The following is an 18,044-nucleotide window of genomic DNA, read 5'->3' on the forward strand; positions in this document are numbered from 1 at the left end:
GTTGAATATAAGAAGAACTCGACACAAGTTGCCATCTGGATGAAATGTTTTATAAGAAACTATGCTGATAAAGTTTAGAACGCTTAATTTAATTAAGGCGCTCTTTAATATACGTTAAAATTATATAATTACAATAAAGTAAAATAGTTTCAAAAACTTTATAGGGCTCTGAAAAGTACAGGGTGGCCCGTAAGTCCCCACTAATCCATGTGTTATTATGTTATATTCAATTCTCGTGTATTATAAATTTGTTTCTTTTCTTTTCAGAGAAATATGGCCGATTTACACTTGAAGTACGTGGGTACATGAGCGCAAGAATACTGGTGACACCACACAGATACACTGGATACATAAGATATATGGATGGGTAGGGACTTACGGGCTACCCTGTAGTGTAAATATTGCTGTTTATTAGAACATCACTGGAATACAATTGTTAAGTGGTGTAAAGTAAAATCATATAAGCTTTGATGTAATAGTGGAAGTACAGAATATTTTGTTTGTCTGGATTTTGTTTATATTTCCTTCTATAACTGCCGTACATACATTTATGTATGTATGCGCTCCATAGATTGATAAATGCAATGCATCGAATTAATTATAGGTGTTCATACTAGAGGTAAGAGAGTAATAAATGTACGTGATATTAAAACAATAATAAATAAGCATAAGGTTAAGAGAACAATGAATATACGTGGCCAGGCTTGACTGGCAATATGAGTGTCGCGGTTTTGAATCCCCGTCATGCCAAGTATGCTCATCCTTTCAGTCTTGGGAACGTTATAATCCAACGTTCAATCCCACTGTTTGTTGATAAAAGAGTAGCCAAAGAGTTAGTGGTAGGTGGTGATGACTAGCTGCTTTCCCTCTATTCTTACACTGCTGTATTAGGGACGGCTAGTACAGATAGCCCTCGAGTAGCTTTGTGCAAAATTCAGAACAGAATGTGAAGTTTAAGACACGCACAGAAATATACGTATATCGGACGTTCGGGCAAATATTGGAATCATGCTGTCAAACTAACCACACGTGGCAAGTGACTTAATCAATAGTCTTTCCATTCGGCAGTGAAATTAATACAAGTCCTGTTTTTGTTGACATTCCGTATTTGATTATTTGATACTATTGTTTCGACAAATATGTTACCAACATACATTTATCACATTACACTTAGTACGTTCCAAGTATTTTTGACTTTCTTGGTCGCCATGTTTACATTGAACAGTTACTGCCACCACCCCCCTCCCGATATATATCATTCAACAATTTAATGACAACAATAACACCCAAAGCTTTATTGCACCTAACACCAGGAGAGTGTTCATGAATTGTCAGGTAACCTTCGTTGTACGTTTACTCTTATCGTTAGCGGGCCGAGCGCGTAAGGCGTGCGACTCGTAATCCGAGGGTCGCGGGTTCGCGCCCGCGTCGCGCTAAACATGCTCGCCCTCCCAGCCGTGGGGGTGTATAATGTGACGGTCAATCCCATTATTCGTTGGTAAAAGAGTAGCCCAAGAGTTGGCGGTGGGTGGTGATGACTAGCTGCCTTCCCTCTAGTCTTACACTGCTAAATTAGGGACGGCTAGCACAGATAGCCCTCGAGTAGCTTTGTGCGAAATTCCAAAACAAACAAACAAACAAAATCGTTAGCGGTCGTAAAACAAAATATATTTAGGTAGTGTTAGCATACCATCTGAGCTAAAAGAATTGTTGGGCAGTAATTGACCTATCTATCCACTTTGACCTTTTTTTTTGTAGAACCCTTGATCACTTTCTGAGCACAACAACTTGAAGTTTGAGAAGCTTCTTGGCTGAAGATATGTTTGTCCTGTGGAAACATTTGCTTTGTGGTTACCATCATATACATATTCAATGTATCCTGAAAGTTCTCCACATCATCACACTGCTGTATTTCATATCTTGACAAAATATTTTGTTTTGGCTCATTATTTGTACGTTTAAACTGCGCTATGTGTGTGTGAAGTTTTGATAGATTTGGATCAGGTTTTATCATTCACTGTTCGTGTTGTTTACTTGTTAAATTTGGTATAATGTATTAATGGTATGGTACATTTCTTAACTCATGTTTGAAAGTAACTGTTTAAAACTAAAAAAATGTCACTAAGTGCGCAGATGTTATCATCCCAGTGGGACAGCTGTATGTCTGCGGACTCGCACCGCTAGAAACCGGGTTTTGATAACCATGGTGGACAGAGCATAGGTAGTCCATTGTGTAGTTTTGTGCGTAATTAAAGCAAACAGAAGCTCACATAGTGCTTACAGGAGAGCAGTGGGAGAAAAGTATCGACATGAGTAAACTCCCATGTTATAGTTTGTATACCCTTAATATCTGTGACCAACTTAAAATAACTACAGGAGTTTTATAAGTTACATTTAAACTCTTTATCACCACTTCGTCACAGTGCATGATTCCAACTCTGATCATTGCTCTATTTGACAAGTGTTTCTTGTAAATAGGCCTGCAGCGTTGATTACATTGCAAGAGGCTCCTTCGTAAGACTGTCACGTCTATACCACTCCACTCTTTCCTGTTTGCTTTCCGATATACATCGTTCAATGACAAAAAACAATAGGCGTTTCGTCCAACAACTTCATCGATAATGTCGTATAAAATAGTATGGACATTTGTTTCAACCCCCGGCTAGTTCAGGTTGAGCGCGTATGTCGCGGAAACAAATTTTATAACTTTTTCCAGACGGAGATTCTTTTTGATTACATCGCGTATTGTTGCCTGGAGCATGTGGTGGATGCCATACTGAACTTTGTGATCGCGGATTCTCACCTGTTACAAGACGCCGTCCTTTGCTCACCATCATTTGGTAGGACTTGTTTAAGGTCTTTTTTTATATCCCAAGTTACTCCACATTATTTTAATTCTATTGCCATTAAATACAAGGGATATTCTCGTTTTGTAAATCTTAAATCTGACCGAAACACATACCTGTGATCTGAAGATTATAAACATATTGAGTCTGAAAGAGCTGTTATAAAACACTCTTGAAAGCTATAACGAGACGGTGACATCATACTATTTACGAACAGCCAAACTACGTCGAAATGTAGGTCAGGTACTTTCTATTCTACAGCGGTTGTGGTTGTCACGTGAAGTGTCACTCTTTTGAATTTTACTCTTATATCCAATCTTTCAATAGAAATGGTTAGATGCTTGCACTATGCTTACATACCCATAAGAAAGATTTCTGTATCATATGTCTAATGATACATTTATTTTTGTGTTATAGACAGTGAACCATTTCTTTGTCAGGTTACTTATGATAATTCAGATGAATTACTGATAGAGTAATCGTTATTTATTTAACATAATAGAATGTTTCTTTACTTGCTCGACCGTTTTGTTGATCTGTCTATTTATTCATTCTTCGATCGAAATAGTTGAATGAAATCTTCGTTCTTTTCATTCACAGGGCATCCTATGATAAACAACATGCCTTAAAATTTGTATTAGAAGGGGCCTGAGGTTTGTTTGTTTGTGTATTTTAAGTCATGTGAAAGATTCACACGTCTTACTGTTTTGTTTGTTTTTGGAATTTCGCGCAAAGCTACACGAGGGATATCTGCGCTAGCCGTCCCTAATTTAGCAGCGTAAGACTAGAAGGAAGGCAGCTAGTTATCACCACCCACCGCCAACTCTTGGGCTACTCTTTTACTAATGAATAGTGGAATTGACCGTCACTTTATAAAGTCCCCACGGCTGAAAGGGCCGAGCATGTTTGGTGCGGAATCGCGACCCTCAGATTACGAATCGAATGCCTTAACCCACCTAGCCATGTCGGGCCTCTTACTGTTTTGAAGAGATGTCTTTATAACAAAATTTAAAACAAAATGTCTTCTAAAGGCGTTTAACTTTAATTTCATTTAATTGGTAAACTTCTACGTGTTTTTCATCCTTAATTACAGTCAATATAATTCTGAGTTTATATCCTGAGAACACGTTTTCCAACACATTTGTAGAAATGGATGTGACAGCATTACGAATACTAAGTTTCAGTTCCTTAAGATTCTTTGGTTTATTATGGTACACTTTTCCTTACAAACACCCCAAACCTAAAAGTCCAAAAGGGTTAAATAGTGGAAACACTTCGAGAGTTGTCTTTTTTTCACTCAAAAAGGGTGAGTTCTGAAATCTGAAATAAAACACATTAATAAATAATAATAATGAGATAAACAATCAAAGTAATAAAAATAATAATAACTTAAATAAAACTTGCAAGTTTCTGGAAGATATGTTGTTTTGAATTTTGTTGTTATTCCAAATAATTAAAAAAGTTATTCAACTTTTTTTTGACATATTAATTTTGGGACAACTTGTATTTGTTAGACTTGGTAAGCTTGCTTTTGGTTCAAGAATCAGATGAAGTAGAGCCTGGGTAACAAATAATTGTGTAGCCAGTGAATAAACTGAAAGAGACTTCTAAAGTTTTGTGATATAAGCGACTATTCAGATTGTGTTACTGTTTACAGATGTCTTGCTGCAAAAATTTTGCAGAATATTTGATTGTATGATGGATGCGTGAACTACAATGTTCGAGTACTAGCAAATGTATTCCCAGGCGTGGTAATTATTACGGTGGCTTCCGGTAGATGGCGGAACAGCGTGTGTGTGATACCAGAAAAGGCGAAAAGTAAACTGAAACAACTGCCTGACTCTTAAAAATTAGGAAATGAATAAGTAAGGGGTTTATGAATATCTTTGATACATATTCAAGAACCCATGGAAGTTTTATGGTGATTAGAATTTGAAAGGTGGAAAATTTTGTCACAGACAAACACAAACCATTTTAACATACGTGTAGTTATAGTAGAAGTGAGTAGGGTTATTTTTTTGTTTTGTGGTAAATGCATCGTTTTTAATAATACCTAGAAGAAGTAAAACTAGCTGATTTGTTGTTGGTATATAAGCTACCACAAAAGTGAAGTTTTACGATTTAAGACAACTAGTGTTGTTTCTCAATAAGTCAAGCTCACCACCAACATACACACACAAATTAATCTAAAGAAAAAATCTACACAGCCTAACTGTCTTGTTTTTCACACTTTTGTTTAAAAAGGAAATAATTTGGATATCTGTGTTTGACTGTTAGTTTCACAGTTTTAATTAATGGATTGTGTTAGTCAAGAAACAAACGTGAAGGACTTTTACCATACATATGCTTCCTGTTGCTGATGGTTAAATATGTGAATACCCTGTGGGTATTTGCATCAAACATAACTGTTTGAATATGTGAATACCCTGTGGGTATTTGCATCAAACACTGTTGTTTGAATATGTGAATACCTTGTCGGTATTTGCATCAAACACTGTTGTTTGAATATATGAACACCGTGGGTAATTACATTAAACAAAATATCATTTTGTTTTTTATTTTTTATTTATCATATTATTAATATTACAGAACGAATGTGAGTTTTATACTGAATACAAATTTATTGTTGTAAAAAGTGTTGAGATTTAATGATTTAGGGTAAACAAGTGATTTATTATTTGCAGTTATCATTTATAATTAGCCGAACTGTTTGTAAACTATGTTTTTTTTCGCTTTTAAGCGATTTAAACTTCGGAATACTATATTTGATCTTTGTTCAATAAAGCAGTTATGAAGGTCTGTTGTCTGTGTTGTAAGAGGTCCGGCATGGCCAGGTGGTTAAGGCACTCTATTCGTAATCCGAGGGTCGCAGGTTCGAATCGCCGTCACATTAAACATGCTTGCCCTTTCAGTCGTGGGGGCGTTATAATGTTAAGGTCAATCCCACTATTCGTTGGTGAAAGAGTAGCCCAACAGTTGGCGGTGGATGGTGATGATTAGCTGCCTTCCCTCTAGTTTTACACTGCAAAAGTAGGGACGGCTAGCTCAGATGTAGCTTTGAGCGAAATTCATTCCAAACCAAACTGTGTTGTAAAGGAAGGCACTGTCGTTTCTATCTTGTTTAAAGATTATTTTTCCATATATAAGGTGGTACAAAAAATGTATCCATCATTTAATTTATGCATGTTCTGTATGTAGATTTTAAAAACTTTATTTTCTTTTCTTATAATATCGGAGGATGTTTAAAAATAAGTCCAATCTATTGACGAATCAAAGCAAAAAATTACAAATGTTTTCCACCGAATCCGAGTTGAAAATTGTACAAAGCATATTAGGCAGTTCGTCATAGATATCACGATGGTTTGAATGCTGGTGGAGTCACGTTTGAGCGTATCAAATAATGCAGCAGTGTATGTACAGTTAATTTGTTGTATGAAATATTAATAAAGATATTCAGCTGAATTGTAAGCTCATTTACTATAGTCATATGAGCATTAGAAACGTGATTACATTTTTAAAGCCACCTTGTATATATATATATTTATATATTTACATTTATAGATATCAGTATTTTATCGTTAAGAAGAAAGTTACAGAATATTTAACAGATTAATGTAAACAAATATATATATTATGCAGTTCTTTTTCATTCCTATAGGGTTACTGTCTTGGTACGGACCTGACCAGCATGAAGAGATCTGAAGTAAAAGAGATGAAGTTTTAAACCACATGTTTTTGTTATTTCGTTCTTTTAGAACTTCACTAAATTTTTTAAAACATTTGTATTTGTGTGTACTAAACAAGTGGACATGAAATACATGAATTCATTCACACTCATGCAGTGAAACCCAACAACCCTTGTGACATTGAGTGGACGCGCTGCATCTCCGACTGGCAGAAAGCCACAAATAGCAGCGGTGCTCGGTGCAGCCAGGACAGCGTGTGTTGCGATGTGCTGACTTTCAGTATGTTACCGAGTTACCTCGGCAGCTTGACAACGGCTAGGGAAAGAATATAACTTTAGCCACAGGCTTTTGACTCGCAGGTTGAATTTTAGTCCTGTAAGAACAGTACTGTGAAGAAAATAAATTACCCTGCTACTGACAGCCATCTGGTTGTTAAAACAACACGTAACATCTGGACTTTGGTCCTCAGTGCCGTAAGTGAAACTGTTCTTTCCCAACCTGTTGACAGGACAAAGAGCAGCAGTGTTCTGAAAACTATGAGATGTTTAAAAAGGTGAGATTCTTAGGCAGTTGAATTTATAATATTTGTTTTCGCGCGTACACACACGTTGAATTGAATCTTTATTATACCCACTTAATATGTTTATTTTTAATAGAAACTTTAACAGTGTTTTAAACAATTATAGTTTTTAACATACTAACCTTTCCATGTAAAAAAAGAAATTGACAGTTGTTCTTCATAATCACAAGCGGTTTCATGTTGATTTCCAACCAGCCCTATAATTAGTAGTACGTTCACTTGATCAGCGTATACGAAAACACGTAACAACTAGTATGCATTAAATACAAAACAACCAGTTCGGGAATACGAATTATGACAAACAACATATTGGTGTTTTTGTTTACACAGTAACTTAATTTACGAAACTATGTGTACCAGTACAGAGCAGTCACTTCGTAAAGTCTTAGTTTGTTTTGATTCTAGGACTTTTGTATGTTCTAAACACAAGTTAATTGCTGTTCAAAAAAATTATGTCGACATATTGGTATTCTCTCGCACAGATTTGTTTTGAGAAGTCTTTCAAAATTAAGCATCTTTTTCTGTCTAAAATTTTCTACTGTTGAAATATCCATTGCAACTGCAACAATTCTATAAAGTTGCGTTGTGTTGAAAAGAAGGGTACGTTCACCTCTTGCGTGTTAACGGTGGTCGATATTCAAAACGGGCAACTATATAGTTGGTTATCATAGTTAATAATTAACAGTCCCTGTAAAAGTGCTTTTCCAACTTGTCACAACAATGAATAATAGAGCCGGGATCACAAGCGCTCGTGTACATTATTTTTAACGTAGCTGAGGTTCAGAGGGGAAGGGGGGGGGAATGAAAGAAAAACTATACGTATTGGGAACGAAACGTCATAAGGTAAGAATTTCAACTCTTTTCGCAATATTCAAGTTCTACTTTTTGAAAACCAACTTGTGTTTTAAAATTACATTATTTGGAAGTTAATATTTCATCCATGAGAAAGCTTTGAAAATTTAAAGTCAGCAAAATTTTATCTCCAAATTGCTTGGATGGTGATTGTGGTAGTTATAACGTTTACAATGCAATGTTTAGTGTGAAAGTTTTAAAAACAGCTGTTGACAAATGGGACTGCTTCACATTGTATTATGGTGTGTTTGCATATTACTTACTTGCTTTTTATACTTCGGCATTAAAGATAACTTGTAATATGAATTTTTTGAAAATTCTTTGATTTTTTAAAATGTCTGTGGATTTAACGTTACATTAAAATCGTGTAATCGGTACACATACGAATAAAGCAAACTCAATGCTTATTAGAGATATACTGTGTAAAATAGAAAATCATGCTTGTTTTTTTCTAGAAGAAGAAAGCTAAATTATTTTTCCAGTTGCTTTATTGCAGTTGTGAAAAATATTTTCTAAAGTGTAAAGTTTATTTACACTGTCTATATATGATAATTATGAAAACTACAGAAGCTGTTATTGATACGATTTTGGAGCATCACTGCGTCGTTACAGTCTCTCTCTCTCTTTGAAATATCCCTGAAGTGTAGTTTTCATAGAAAACGTTTCTGTCATAAGGCTGTCATGTCCAAAGCACTTGCCTTTCCATATGCGTTCTATAAGTCATCTTTCCAACGCCCATTTCAATAGTCCTGTCGCATAGAAATATGTATATATGCTGCTTTGGTCGATTTAACTGTTTTCATGTAGAATAGTGTGAATATTCACCCGTTTCCTTCTGCATGGTTAGGGCACTCGAATCGTAATCTGAGGGTAATGGGTTCAAATCTCCTTCACACCAAACATGCTCGCTCTTTCACCTGTGGGGACGTTATAATGTAACTGTCAGTCCCACTATTCGTTGGTAAAAGAGTAGCCCAAGAGTTGGCTGTGGGTGGTGATGACTAGTTGCCTTCCCTCTAGTCTTACACTAATAAAATTAGGGACGGCTAGCGCAGATAGCCCTCTTGCAGCTTTGCGCAAAATTCAAAACAAACGAACCGTTTCCTTCTCCAGGTGCTTGAGGTATGCGACGGATATGTCGTGGAAGCAACTTGTACCAAGGCTGGGGTACGACTTCTTGCAAGTCTCTTTTTGAATGGCCCTAGAATCACCAATTCATCCATATTCGTTTTTTTGATTCGCTATCAAATGTAAAGGATATTCCCAATTTGGAAATTCTAGATCCTCGATCTGAACGCATCTTTACGATTTGAATTTATGAATATTTAACGTTTAAATTTGTTGTCGCATATCCTTTCTAAAAGTGATCAGTTTTTGGTGGAATTACAATACCTACATAACATACAATGTCAGAATGTCTAATTCTGCTGCTTACCATTCTTAAACGTCATGTTGGCTGTGGCAGTCACGTGACTTGATATTTGCTATTCAGAATCGTTTAAATATAAAGTATTCGACCCTATATATAAGAAAAGATTGTTCTGGCTTTACCTTTTGGACCCGTGCTCATCAAATTTGTTTCGGTAAAATTCGCTAAGTATCAAACTATATGTGAAGGTAAAAAGGCTTGATACAAAGGTTTGTCATAATTTAATATTATTTTAGTATTATGTCGCTGTATGCGTTTGACGAGGAATGGATTCATTGTTCTTTAACATTTAAGTAGATATGAAATATAGACAGTCATTTGTCCTTCGAACACACTACGTTTTTTGGCGTGTTTTACTGCATTGTTTTATATGACAGAAATTTCGTAGAAGTCAAAATACCGGTGAAATGTTTAGTCGTACATTATAGTTGAAGATTACAATAAAGTGATAGTCCGATATTTCACTGCTTGCTGAGAGTTATAATGTCAGACTAATTCACAGTGCAGAGTAGTATGTGCCATCTGTCTCACTTCCGGCTTCTTGTTGAGTTGGCACACACAGTTGATGGTGAAAAGAAACCAAAGTAATCTGATGTTTTCCATGTGCCTGACATGTCGCCACATTTATGACACACACACACACACACACACACGTATATATGTGAATGTGTGTGTCATAAATGAATTTTTTCTTCAAAGTGTCTACTTTTGATTGTGTTCAATAATTTATAGTAAAATCATAGAACTTCTCAGACATTAATGTTATTCATTATTCATAGATGTCTTTGTCTGTACCCGTTTAAATGTATTCCAATATGTGTTCGCTTGTCCTTATACGTCACATTTCTGCACACAACAGGCCCGGCATGGCCTAGCGCGTAAGGCTAGTATTTCACTTTTATATGCTGACAGTGTTTTTTTTTTTTTCTTCCTTTTGCTTGTTTGATCATTTGACATTTGTACTTTCAAAAATCACAAACATTACGCACAAAGTAGACTTGATTTATAACAAACTAGTGTTTTCACAGTGGATTCTTCTTACTTGTGGTGTAGCTAATTTTTCAGCTTTTACTTCTAATGTTCGTAGCTTTAATGGTGTTTATACTTCTTGGTTCTAAAATTAACGTATTGGCAGAAGTTCCAGTGGAAAGCATGTGAGGCGTGACAGTACGTTTTATTAATAATTACTTTATAGAAGTAAGTAAGAGAGTGAGGTTATAGTAGATACAAATTGGTTTAGATCGATTCAATATAAATTCAGTTGAAAGAGATAGTTAAGCACTTTAGGTGTCATACCGTGTTTGTAGCGAAAAAATAGAAGAGTTATTAATTGTAGCTAATTCGTTATCTGTTTTAAAGCAGTAACACCAAACTACGTAGCTCAATAGGCCCCCTTCCTCCCAGTAGCACATCGCTATGTCTGCAGATTTATAACACTAGAAGCCAGTGTGAGCGGACACAGATAGCACAATGTGCACAGTCACAAACAAACAAACAAGCTAAACAGCGAACAACTAAAACTGAGTACCAGATTTTGTACTGCCATGAAGAATGTTGCTCATTTTTATGACTGTTCTACGCACCAGGGAAGAAACGTTAGTTCGTGTGTGTGTGTTTTTTTTTTTGTTTTTTTTTCTAATAGCAAAGCCACATCGTTTTGACTATTTGCTGAACCCACCGTTGAATCGAACCCCTGACTTTAGCGCGTCCGTTCGTTCTACAGCCTCTAACCAATAGTAAGTCCGGGCACGGCCTAATATTAGCGCTCCAGACTGTTGTTCGAAGAACATGTTCCTACGGATCAAACAACATGCGAATAAGAGAGACGTCTGTACGTTGCAGCCAATAAATGATAAGGAGATCGGGCGCGGCTCAGTGGTTTTCGTGTCGGACAACGAGTTTATAAAACGTTTCGACCATTCGGATATTCGATCAAAATAAGACTTGTAGAGACATTTGCACGTTTTGCAGTTACTAAATGATACGGAGGCCGAATTCAGAACCCGAGAGTTTATGGTTAGAGTCCCATTGTCCGCAATAATAAGTTTATTTTGTTGCCTGGGGTTTGTTGCACAGTAAACTGTGACCATTGAGGAAAGAAACTGGAAACTACCTCAGTTTTTATTAACCGTAACGGACACAATGGTTTAATGAATCTACCTATCCATGTCATCAGTTGAGATTAAAACATGACAGGAGTTCGCGTCAGTTAATTAACTTTAGTACTGATCGTTATCAGGAATGTTTCATGATCTGTTTGAACTTGTAACAGAAAGTCATGTTAGTTGTGTAACATTTTTGTAAATAAATCTGATTAAATTAAATAATTATGCTATTTTTGACATAAATAGAGGGCGTAACCTTTTTGTTTTAATAAAACGGATAGGCTGTGAAGTCAAACAGTTATTTTCATATTCACTTCAAGATTTATTGGGTGATTTGATTTTTCATTTGCCTATCTTAGGTTTTCTTTTTTTTTTTTCTCTTTGATAGTTTTTTTCAACTTTTAGATTTTAAAAATATATATTTGCATTTCACGCGTTTGTTTAGCATAAATTGTTTAGATTCATCATAAACTGAACGGCTGGCACATTCGAAGCATGATTTAATCGAAAATGTATTATTCTTATAAATAAAAATAACTGCATCTTAACCCGCATGAACAGTGTCATGGCTAAGTTCGATCCTAGTGACCTCTGACGTCAGTATAAATTTGATCTGTGATTCTAAGTGAACAGTACCACATGCTTATTAGATGACAAAAGTGACCTATGTTATCAATCATAAAAATCCATATAGATTTGTATTTGATAATGGCGCTATGCTTTCTACTTAATAATAATGACCTTTGGCATATTAGAGAATTCGTATGTCTCTGCCAGTCTTTCATGATTCCCAGATGACACTAGCGTCTTGTCTTTTAATGTTACCTTCACGTTAATTAAGATGATTTAGTTTGAGCTCCACTCTCCTTGGGGGATAGGAAATCCTGTATATATACTACCATAGTATGTTTTTTTCTTGCCATACCATCTATATAATTATTGAGCAACAGTCATTTTAAACAGCTTTACAAGGCTTGGTGTTTTTAATTATTTAATGTAAAGCAGGAATACACCATTTTTCTCCGTATAATTTTCAGTTTTTATTTGTTCTTGCATCACAGATTCATAGTCCCTCGTGCTTTCAGCGGTAAACTTAACAGCTGTTAGACTTTACCGTGCACGTAGAGGGGAAGTAGAAAAGAAACACGCTCAACGGTTTTAAGTTTAACTTTATATTAAGAAAAAAACAAACAAAACAGAATGATTCGGAGAAGTTGTTTCAAGTTCCTGCAGTACTCTTCACGTTATGTGTATTCGTTTTCCTAGCGTCAAGAGTGTTTCAGATCACTCGATCGCGTATGGACAAAATTAATTCTATTATGATAAGAATGTTAAGAAAAGTGGAAGTTCTGTTTTGTTTGCACCACTTATACAGAAAGAATGAAATAAAACAAGTGTTAGTACTTCATGACGTTATATTGTTTTCCCTAAAGTTAAATAGGTGTACAGTTTTCTGTTGTTTTTGTCATGTTTTTAATGTTGATAATTTCTCATTATCGTTTGGTGAAATTTTAATGTTTTATGTGTGACTATCTTTCGAAACACACGGTTATCCCAGAAAGAAACTACGTAAAAAATGACCATGACATTTGTCAACTATTGTTTTTCTATTATGTCTATCAAGTTGGAGATTTGCATTACAAAGGTACTTGAATAAATAATAAACTCTTGTTAAATTTATTCAGTACCTCATGTAGATTTTAACTTAAGGATAACGTTTTATTTGTGCTTTTTCATATTTTATTCGATGAAGTTTTTGAAAATGCTAATTACGAAATTTCTGTATGTTTATTGTTTTTGAATTTCATGCAAAGCTGTACGAGGGCTATCTGCGCTTGTTTGTTTTTTAATTTCACGCAAAGCTACACGAGGGCTATCTGCGCTAGCCATCTTTAATTTCGCAAAATTAAGACTAGAGGGAAGGCAGCTAGTCATCACCACCCACTACAAACTCTTGGGCTACTTTTTTACCAACGAACAGTGGGCTTGACCGTCGCTTTATAAAGTCTCCAAGGCCGAAAGTGTGAGCATGTTTGATGTAATGGGGATTACGAGTTGAGTGCCTTAACCACCTACCTGGTCATGCTGGGCCGGTTTGCAATTCTACACCCATATAGAAACATTAAAACAAGCAATTTAAAAAAAAAAACAAACTTGCTCCTACATTTTGTTTTGCAATTAATTTCAAAGTTTGGTGAGAACATGTGACAAACAGCAGGAGGATTGTAAACTTTATGATAGTGCCAATTCTAGCTGAAACCTCACCAGCATCATTAATGTATAACTGCTCAAGTTGTTGTTCTGTACAACGTTAGAGGCAGGTGAAAAGTAACATAAAAGTTTCTTATCTTGAACATGATAGTTAAGCTACACAAGTCTGCAAGTTTACTAGTTTATGATTGATTATTCTTAGTTAGTCTTGTTTTGAACCTCTGGCAGTGAAGTCATTGGGGGTTTTTCATTGTCCTTGCTGACTAATATACAATAATTCTCATGTTATGTGTCACTTTCACCTAATTCATTTATTAAATATTATCTTGACTGTGTGTTTACTGGTTTTTCACAGTTGGGTCTAGTAATGAGCCATGAGACAGTATAGAAGCTACAACAGTAGAAATAGTATTTTCTTAAATGGGTAGAATGAACTGCCATAACTGAATGAATACTCCAGTTTTTTGGTCCATACAGATGTTCATTTAAGACATGGCAAAGGTAGAAATAAATGCTTCAGGAACATATGATATATCATATAGCATGCAGTTCTTACCAGTAGTCATAATAAGTCCAATAATGTTTGTTGACACATTATCAGTGTCATTTTTATAGTAATTTGGATAGCTTTATATTTTTAATGTTTCAGATAATATTTTGATGCAGTTTGAATTTCCTTAAAATACATACATATGTATGTCACATCCTAGTTTGTTTCTTTCCTTGCAATGTTATATTTGAACCAGAATATTTATTACATGCAGATGTTCATTTTTCTCTGATGCAATGACTATTTTAAAACTTTGGAAGATCCTTGTGTGTGTGTGGGTATAGAAAAGTTGACACATGTAAGCCAACTCATTTCTTAACATATTTAGTAGTTATAATTATCAATGCAACTAGAAACAACTATAATATATATTGAGAAACATGATAGTGTATAATATCTTACTTCCAATATTTGTTTTGACACAAAAAAAAAGCCTTGTGCATATCAAATGAAACATAAGTTAAAAGAAAAAAAATGTATGAATTGAAAATGCCAAGTTATTAGTCATTGACAATGTTTCCAAAGGCCTTTTTTAAGTAAGGTGACAAAGCTTTCTTGGTTTTCTTTTTCTAATCTTTACATTTGACATTTTTATTAGGTTAACCAGGTATTTACATGAGCCTGAAAAAGTGCGTGTGTTCAAAAACAGTATCTTAACAACAAATTACACAATAAAAGAGAATGTATACTTTAGACTATTGTAGATAGATGTTTCTTGAAAACACTGCATTGGTATTTTGGGTCATTTCTTTAAAGAAAAATTTATTGTACACTGCTGTACTTACTGATCTCACTCTGTAGGATCGATGCTAATTTTCTAGTCTTAATTTGTGATAACACAGTTCTGTTCTACAGAAATTGATGACTTACGTGACAGTAAAGAATGTTTCACGCCATTGCTAGTGTACATTCCCACTTCTGTTGGCCAAAATCATAGTGTAATCTACAACAATGGCATTGAAATAATAAATGTTTGCAACACAGTGGAAAATCTTCTTAACCAAGGCAAGTCATGAAAGTGAAATGTCTTCATTTGCAGTTGGTCTCTGCAGTGGACCATTGCTGAAGATAGGCTTATGGAACTTTTGTGCACTTGCTAAACTTAATTATTTTATTATGTGTGATAGAGCTTACCCATACTTCATATTATGACTCAGATGCTAGTGAACATATTTTTGAAGTATTGTGCCACATACTTTGAAGTGCCCAAACAAATACACATAGATCAGGGAGCAAAAATTAACAACCAACTGTTCACGGAGACATATCAGGCATAAAAATGGTGAAGTCTTGGACTTCAAAATTTCCTGAGTCAAAAGGTCTTGTTTAGAGAACTGTAGATATGATAAAAAATAAACATGCAAATTTTGCCTATCTTAATCAGATCAACAGGGATGACTATCTTCAGTCACAGATTGTCTTGTTGAGCTACTAGAGAGCAGTTTGATGGTTGATTCATGACGTCTCAAAGTGACATCTTTGCAAGATATTTGCTATGGAATAATGTGACTGACTTTCAGTTCTTAATAAGGTTAACAGTCTGTCAAATGATATTAGCACAATTAACTAGATTACAAGGTTTTTAAGACTAGCATTTACTGTAGCAGATGCCTGTAGATATCATGCATAGCTCTTTACCTGTTGCAGGAGTTATCAGTTTATACTTGAATATATGTAGCCAGTGAGCATGATATTTCTTAGTAAGGACTGGGAAAAAGCTGTGTGGTAATAAAAGAAGGGCTGTGATAATATGGTTAGTAAGTGCTGGTTTACTTGAGTAGACTGGGACTACTTATTTTTTTGATCTGCTGAAGCAAACAGGTAGTTGGCTCCAAATGAATGGGTTCTTCTTATATAAAAGTTAAAGTCAGTTGGTAAGTCAGATTATGATAATGAGATGTAAATGGCAAGGTTGAACTTTGAGTTTTATTGTTACTGTGTGGTTCATTGTTTTGTTTGTTGACTAATGACTGTGAAGTGGGCCTTTTAAAAGTGCTTGGGTCATAGAGTTTTTACCATCTTGTATCAAGACTTCTTGAGCCTACATGTTTTTCTGATATCATGAATGGGAGGAATATGTGGTAGTGTCATTACACTTTATAACTGTTTTGTTAATATTTATCAGTAAGTAATGGGCTTGAAAATCTGTAGTTACAAGTTAAACAGCAATGTTCAACAACATGCATTATGATTAATCATTGTGATTACCTTGTGGAGATGATGTTTGCATCTCTGCTGAAGAAAGTAAGGAGAGTAATTAGGATCACTGTTGTGCTCTTAGGGGTAGGAAGGAAGTCATAATTTTCATAATTCCTCTGGAATCAGAGTTTAGAACTTCTAAAACAACAGATGGTGCCTTAAGAATAACACTGATCAGTGTCACTACACAACACCAGCAAGTAGTGAAATTCTCCATGCATAGACCCAAGATCAGAAAATAACAGTACAGATGTATGGTTTGTTTTGTGGCTGAATCACAGTCAGGACCTGTTACTCAAAGTATTCTCTTGAGCCTTGTGGAGTGAAGAACAACCATATAAAGTGATGAATGGGTAGCAAGAATAAGACATTTGAGTTCTGTTCTAACTATGGTTTTTGCCAGCAGGTTTATGAACTGGACGTAAAGGAACTGCTCAAACTATTCCAACTGAAGATACTGATGTTATGGGTGGAGACCTTATAACAGTAATGTTAGGTTAGATAGATGGACATAAGTTTGGTCCATGATTATCTAATAAGATAGTGCAGAATTAATTGAAAGATATGTAGGAGGGTCATGCTAAAGATGGGATTAATTAAAGAAGACTACAAGAAAGTCTCATTTGGAATTCCTGTAATACTCAACTTAAACAACAGCTGAGGTTCTCTCCATCATGGTATCTTAAGAACCAGTGACCTCTGTTTGCTTTGAATTAATTGTGTCCTCTTATTTCACAATATCTTTTGGTTGATTTATAACCATTATAGTTAGTTCTATTATATCTTGATAGGTAAAGATGTGTATTTATGTCCTGTGATGTAATTGGTGTTTAAATTGAACATCTGTATGCTTTTGACAATAAATTTATAACATGTTTAACTTAAATGTATTTTTGTGTTTGTTATGTTTCATCTTCTTACTTATAAACATCCATACTATAATGTTTCAATTATTATACTGATACATTATTGCATTCTGATTTTTACATTGTGAGATGAGGTGACTTTTTTAACTTTCATTATTGTTTGATTTTTATTATGTTAAATTTTGTTATTGTTATAGTATTTTCAGTATAGAACTTTAGTATTTTTGTGATTTATTAAGATTTGATATCTTTTAATACGAATTCCAAAGGCTTATGTGCTGTGTTTTGTTACTTGTATTTTAATTAGATGTTAAAAGGTTTTGTTTACTGGTTGCTGTTAAACTTTTATATCTATTTTTGTCATTTTTTGTTTTTGGTTCAGTGTGTCTAAATGTCTTAGTTTAGGTGGTATAAATTTGAATCATTATTGATTTTATGTGATAGTTTGAGTAGGAAACACACTAGTTTTTATGAAATAATCAAATGTTTGTGATGTTGAGTAACTAGGAATCTGTTGTAATTGTGCCCATTCTTGTTTTCATCCAAGTTTTTGTATGTGACAAATGGTGTACCACGTTAGAACTGTTGTACATCTTTGGATTTATAACGCTAAAATCAGGGGTTTCATTTCTCTCAGTGGACACATCAGATGACTCAATATGTCTTTGCTAGAAGAAACACACACACATATATTGGTAAATTGTTTGGCTTTTGAATTTT

General features: G+C 34.8%; 1 protein-coding gene across 5 annotated transcripts in view; it reads left to right on the forward strand.

Annotated features, from left to right (window-relative positions):
• The window catches only part of LOC143223030 (D-glucuronyl C5-epimerase B-like), a 162,227-nt gene that overhangs the window by 21,989 nt on the left and 122,194 nt on the right, over window positions 1-18,044 (forward strand). For 2 of the 5 annotated variants that reach the window (XM_076450404.1, XM_076450403.1), the window contains exons 2-3: window positions 268-367; window positions 6,505-7,085. In XM_076450404.1, coding sequence (XP_076306519.1) covers window positions 7,069-7,085 — 17 coding nt within the window. In that variant the 5' untranslated portion in view covers window positions 268-367; window positions 6,505-7,068. Of the gene's footprint in view, window positions 1-267; window positions 395-6,504; window positions 7,086-18,044 lie in introns of all 5 variants that reach the window. The other 3 variants (XM_076450407.1, XM_076450406.1, XM_076450405.1) reach the window with 2 other exon arrangements.

This window comes from Tachypleus tridentatus, chromosome 8 (genome assembly GCF_004210375.1).
Source record: "Tachypleus tridentatus isolate NWPU-2018 chromosome 8, ASM421037v1, whole genome shotgun sequence".
NCBI lineage: Eukaryota > Metazoa > Arthropoda > Merostomata > Xiphosura > Limulidae > Tachypleus > Tachypleus tridentatus.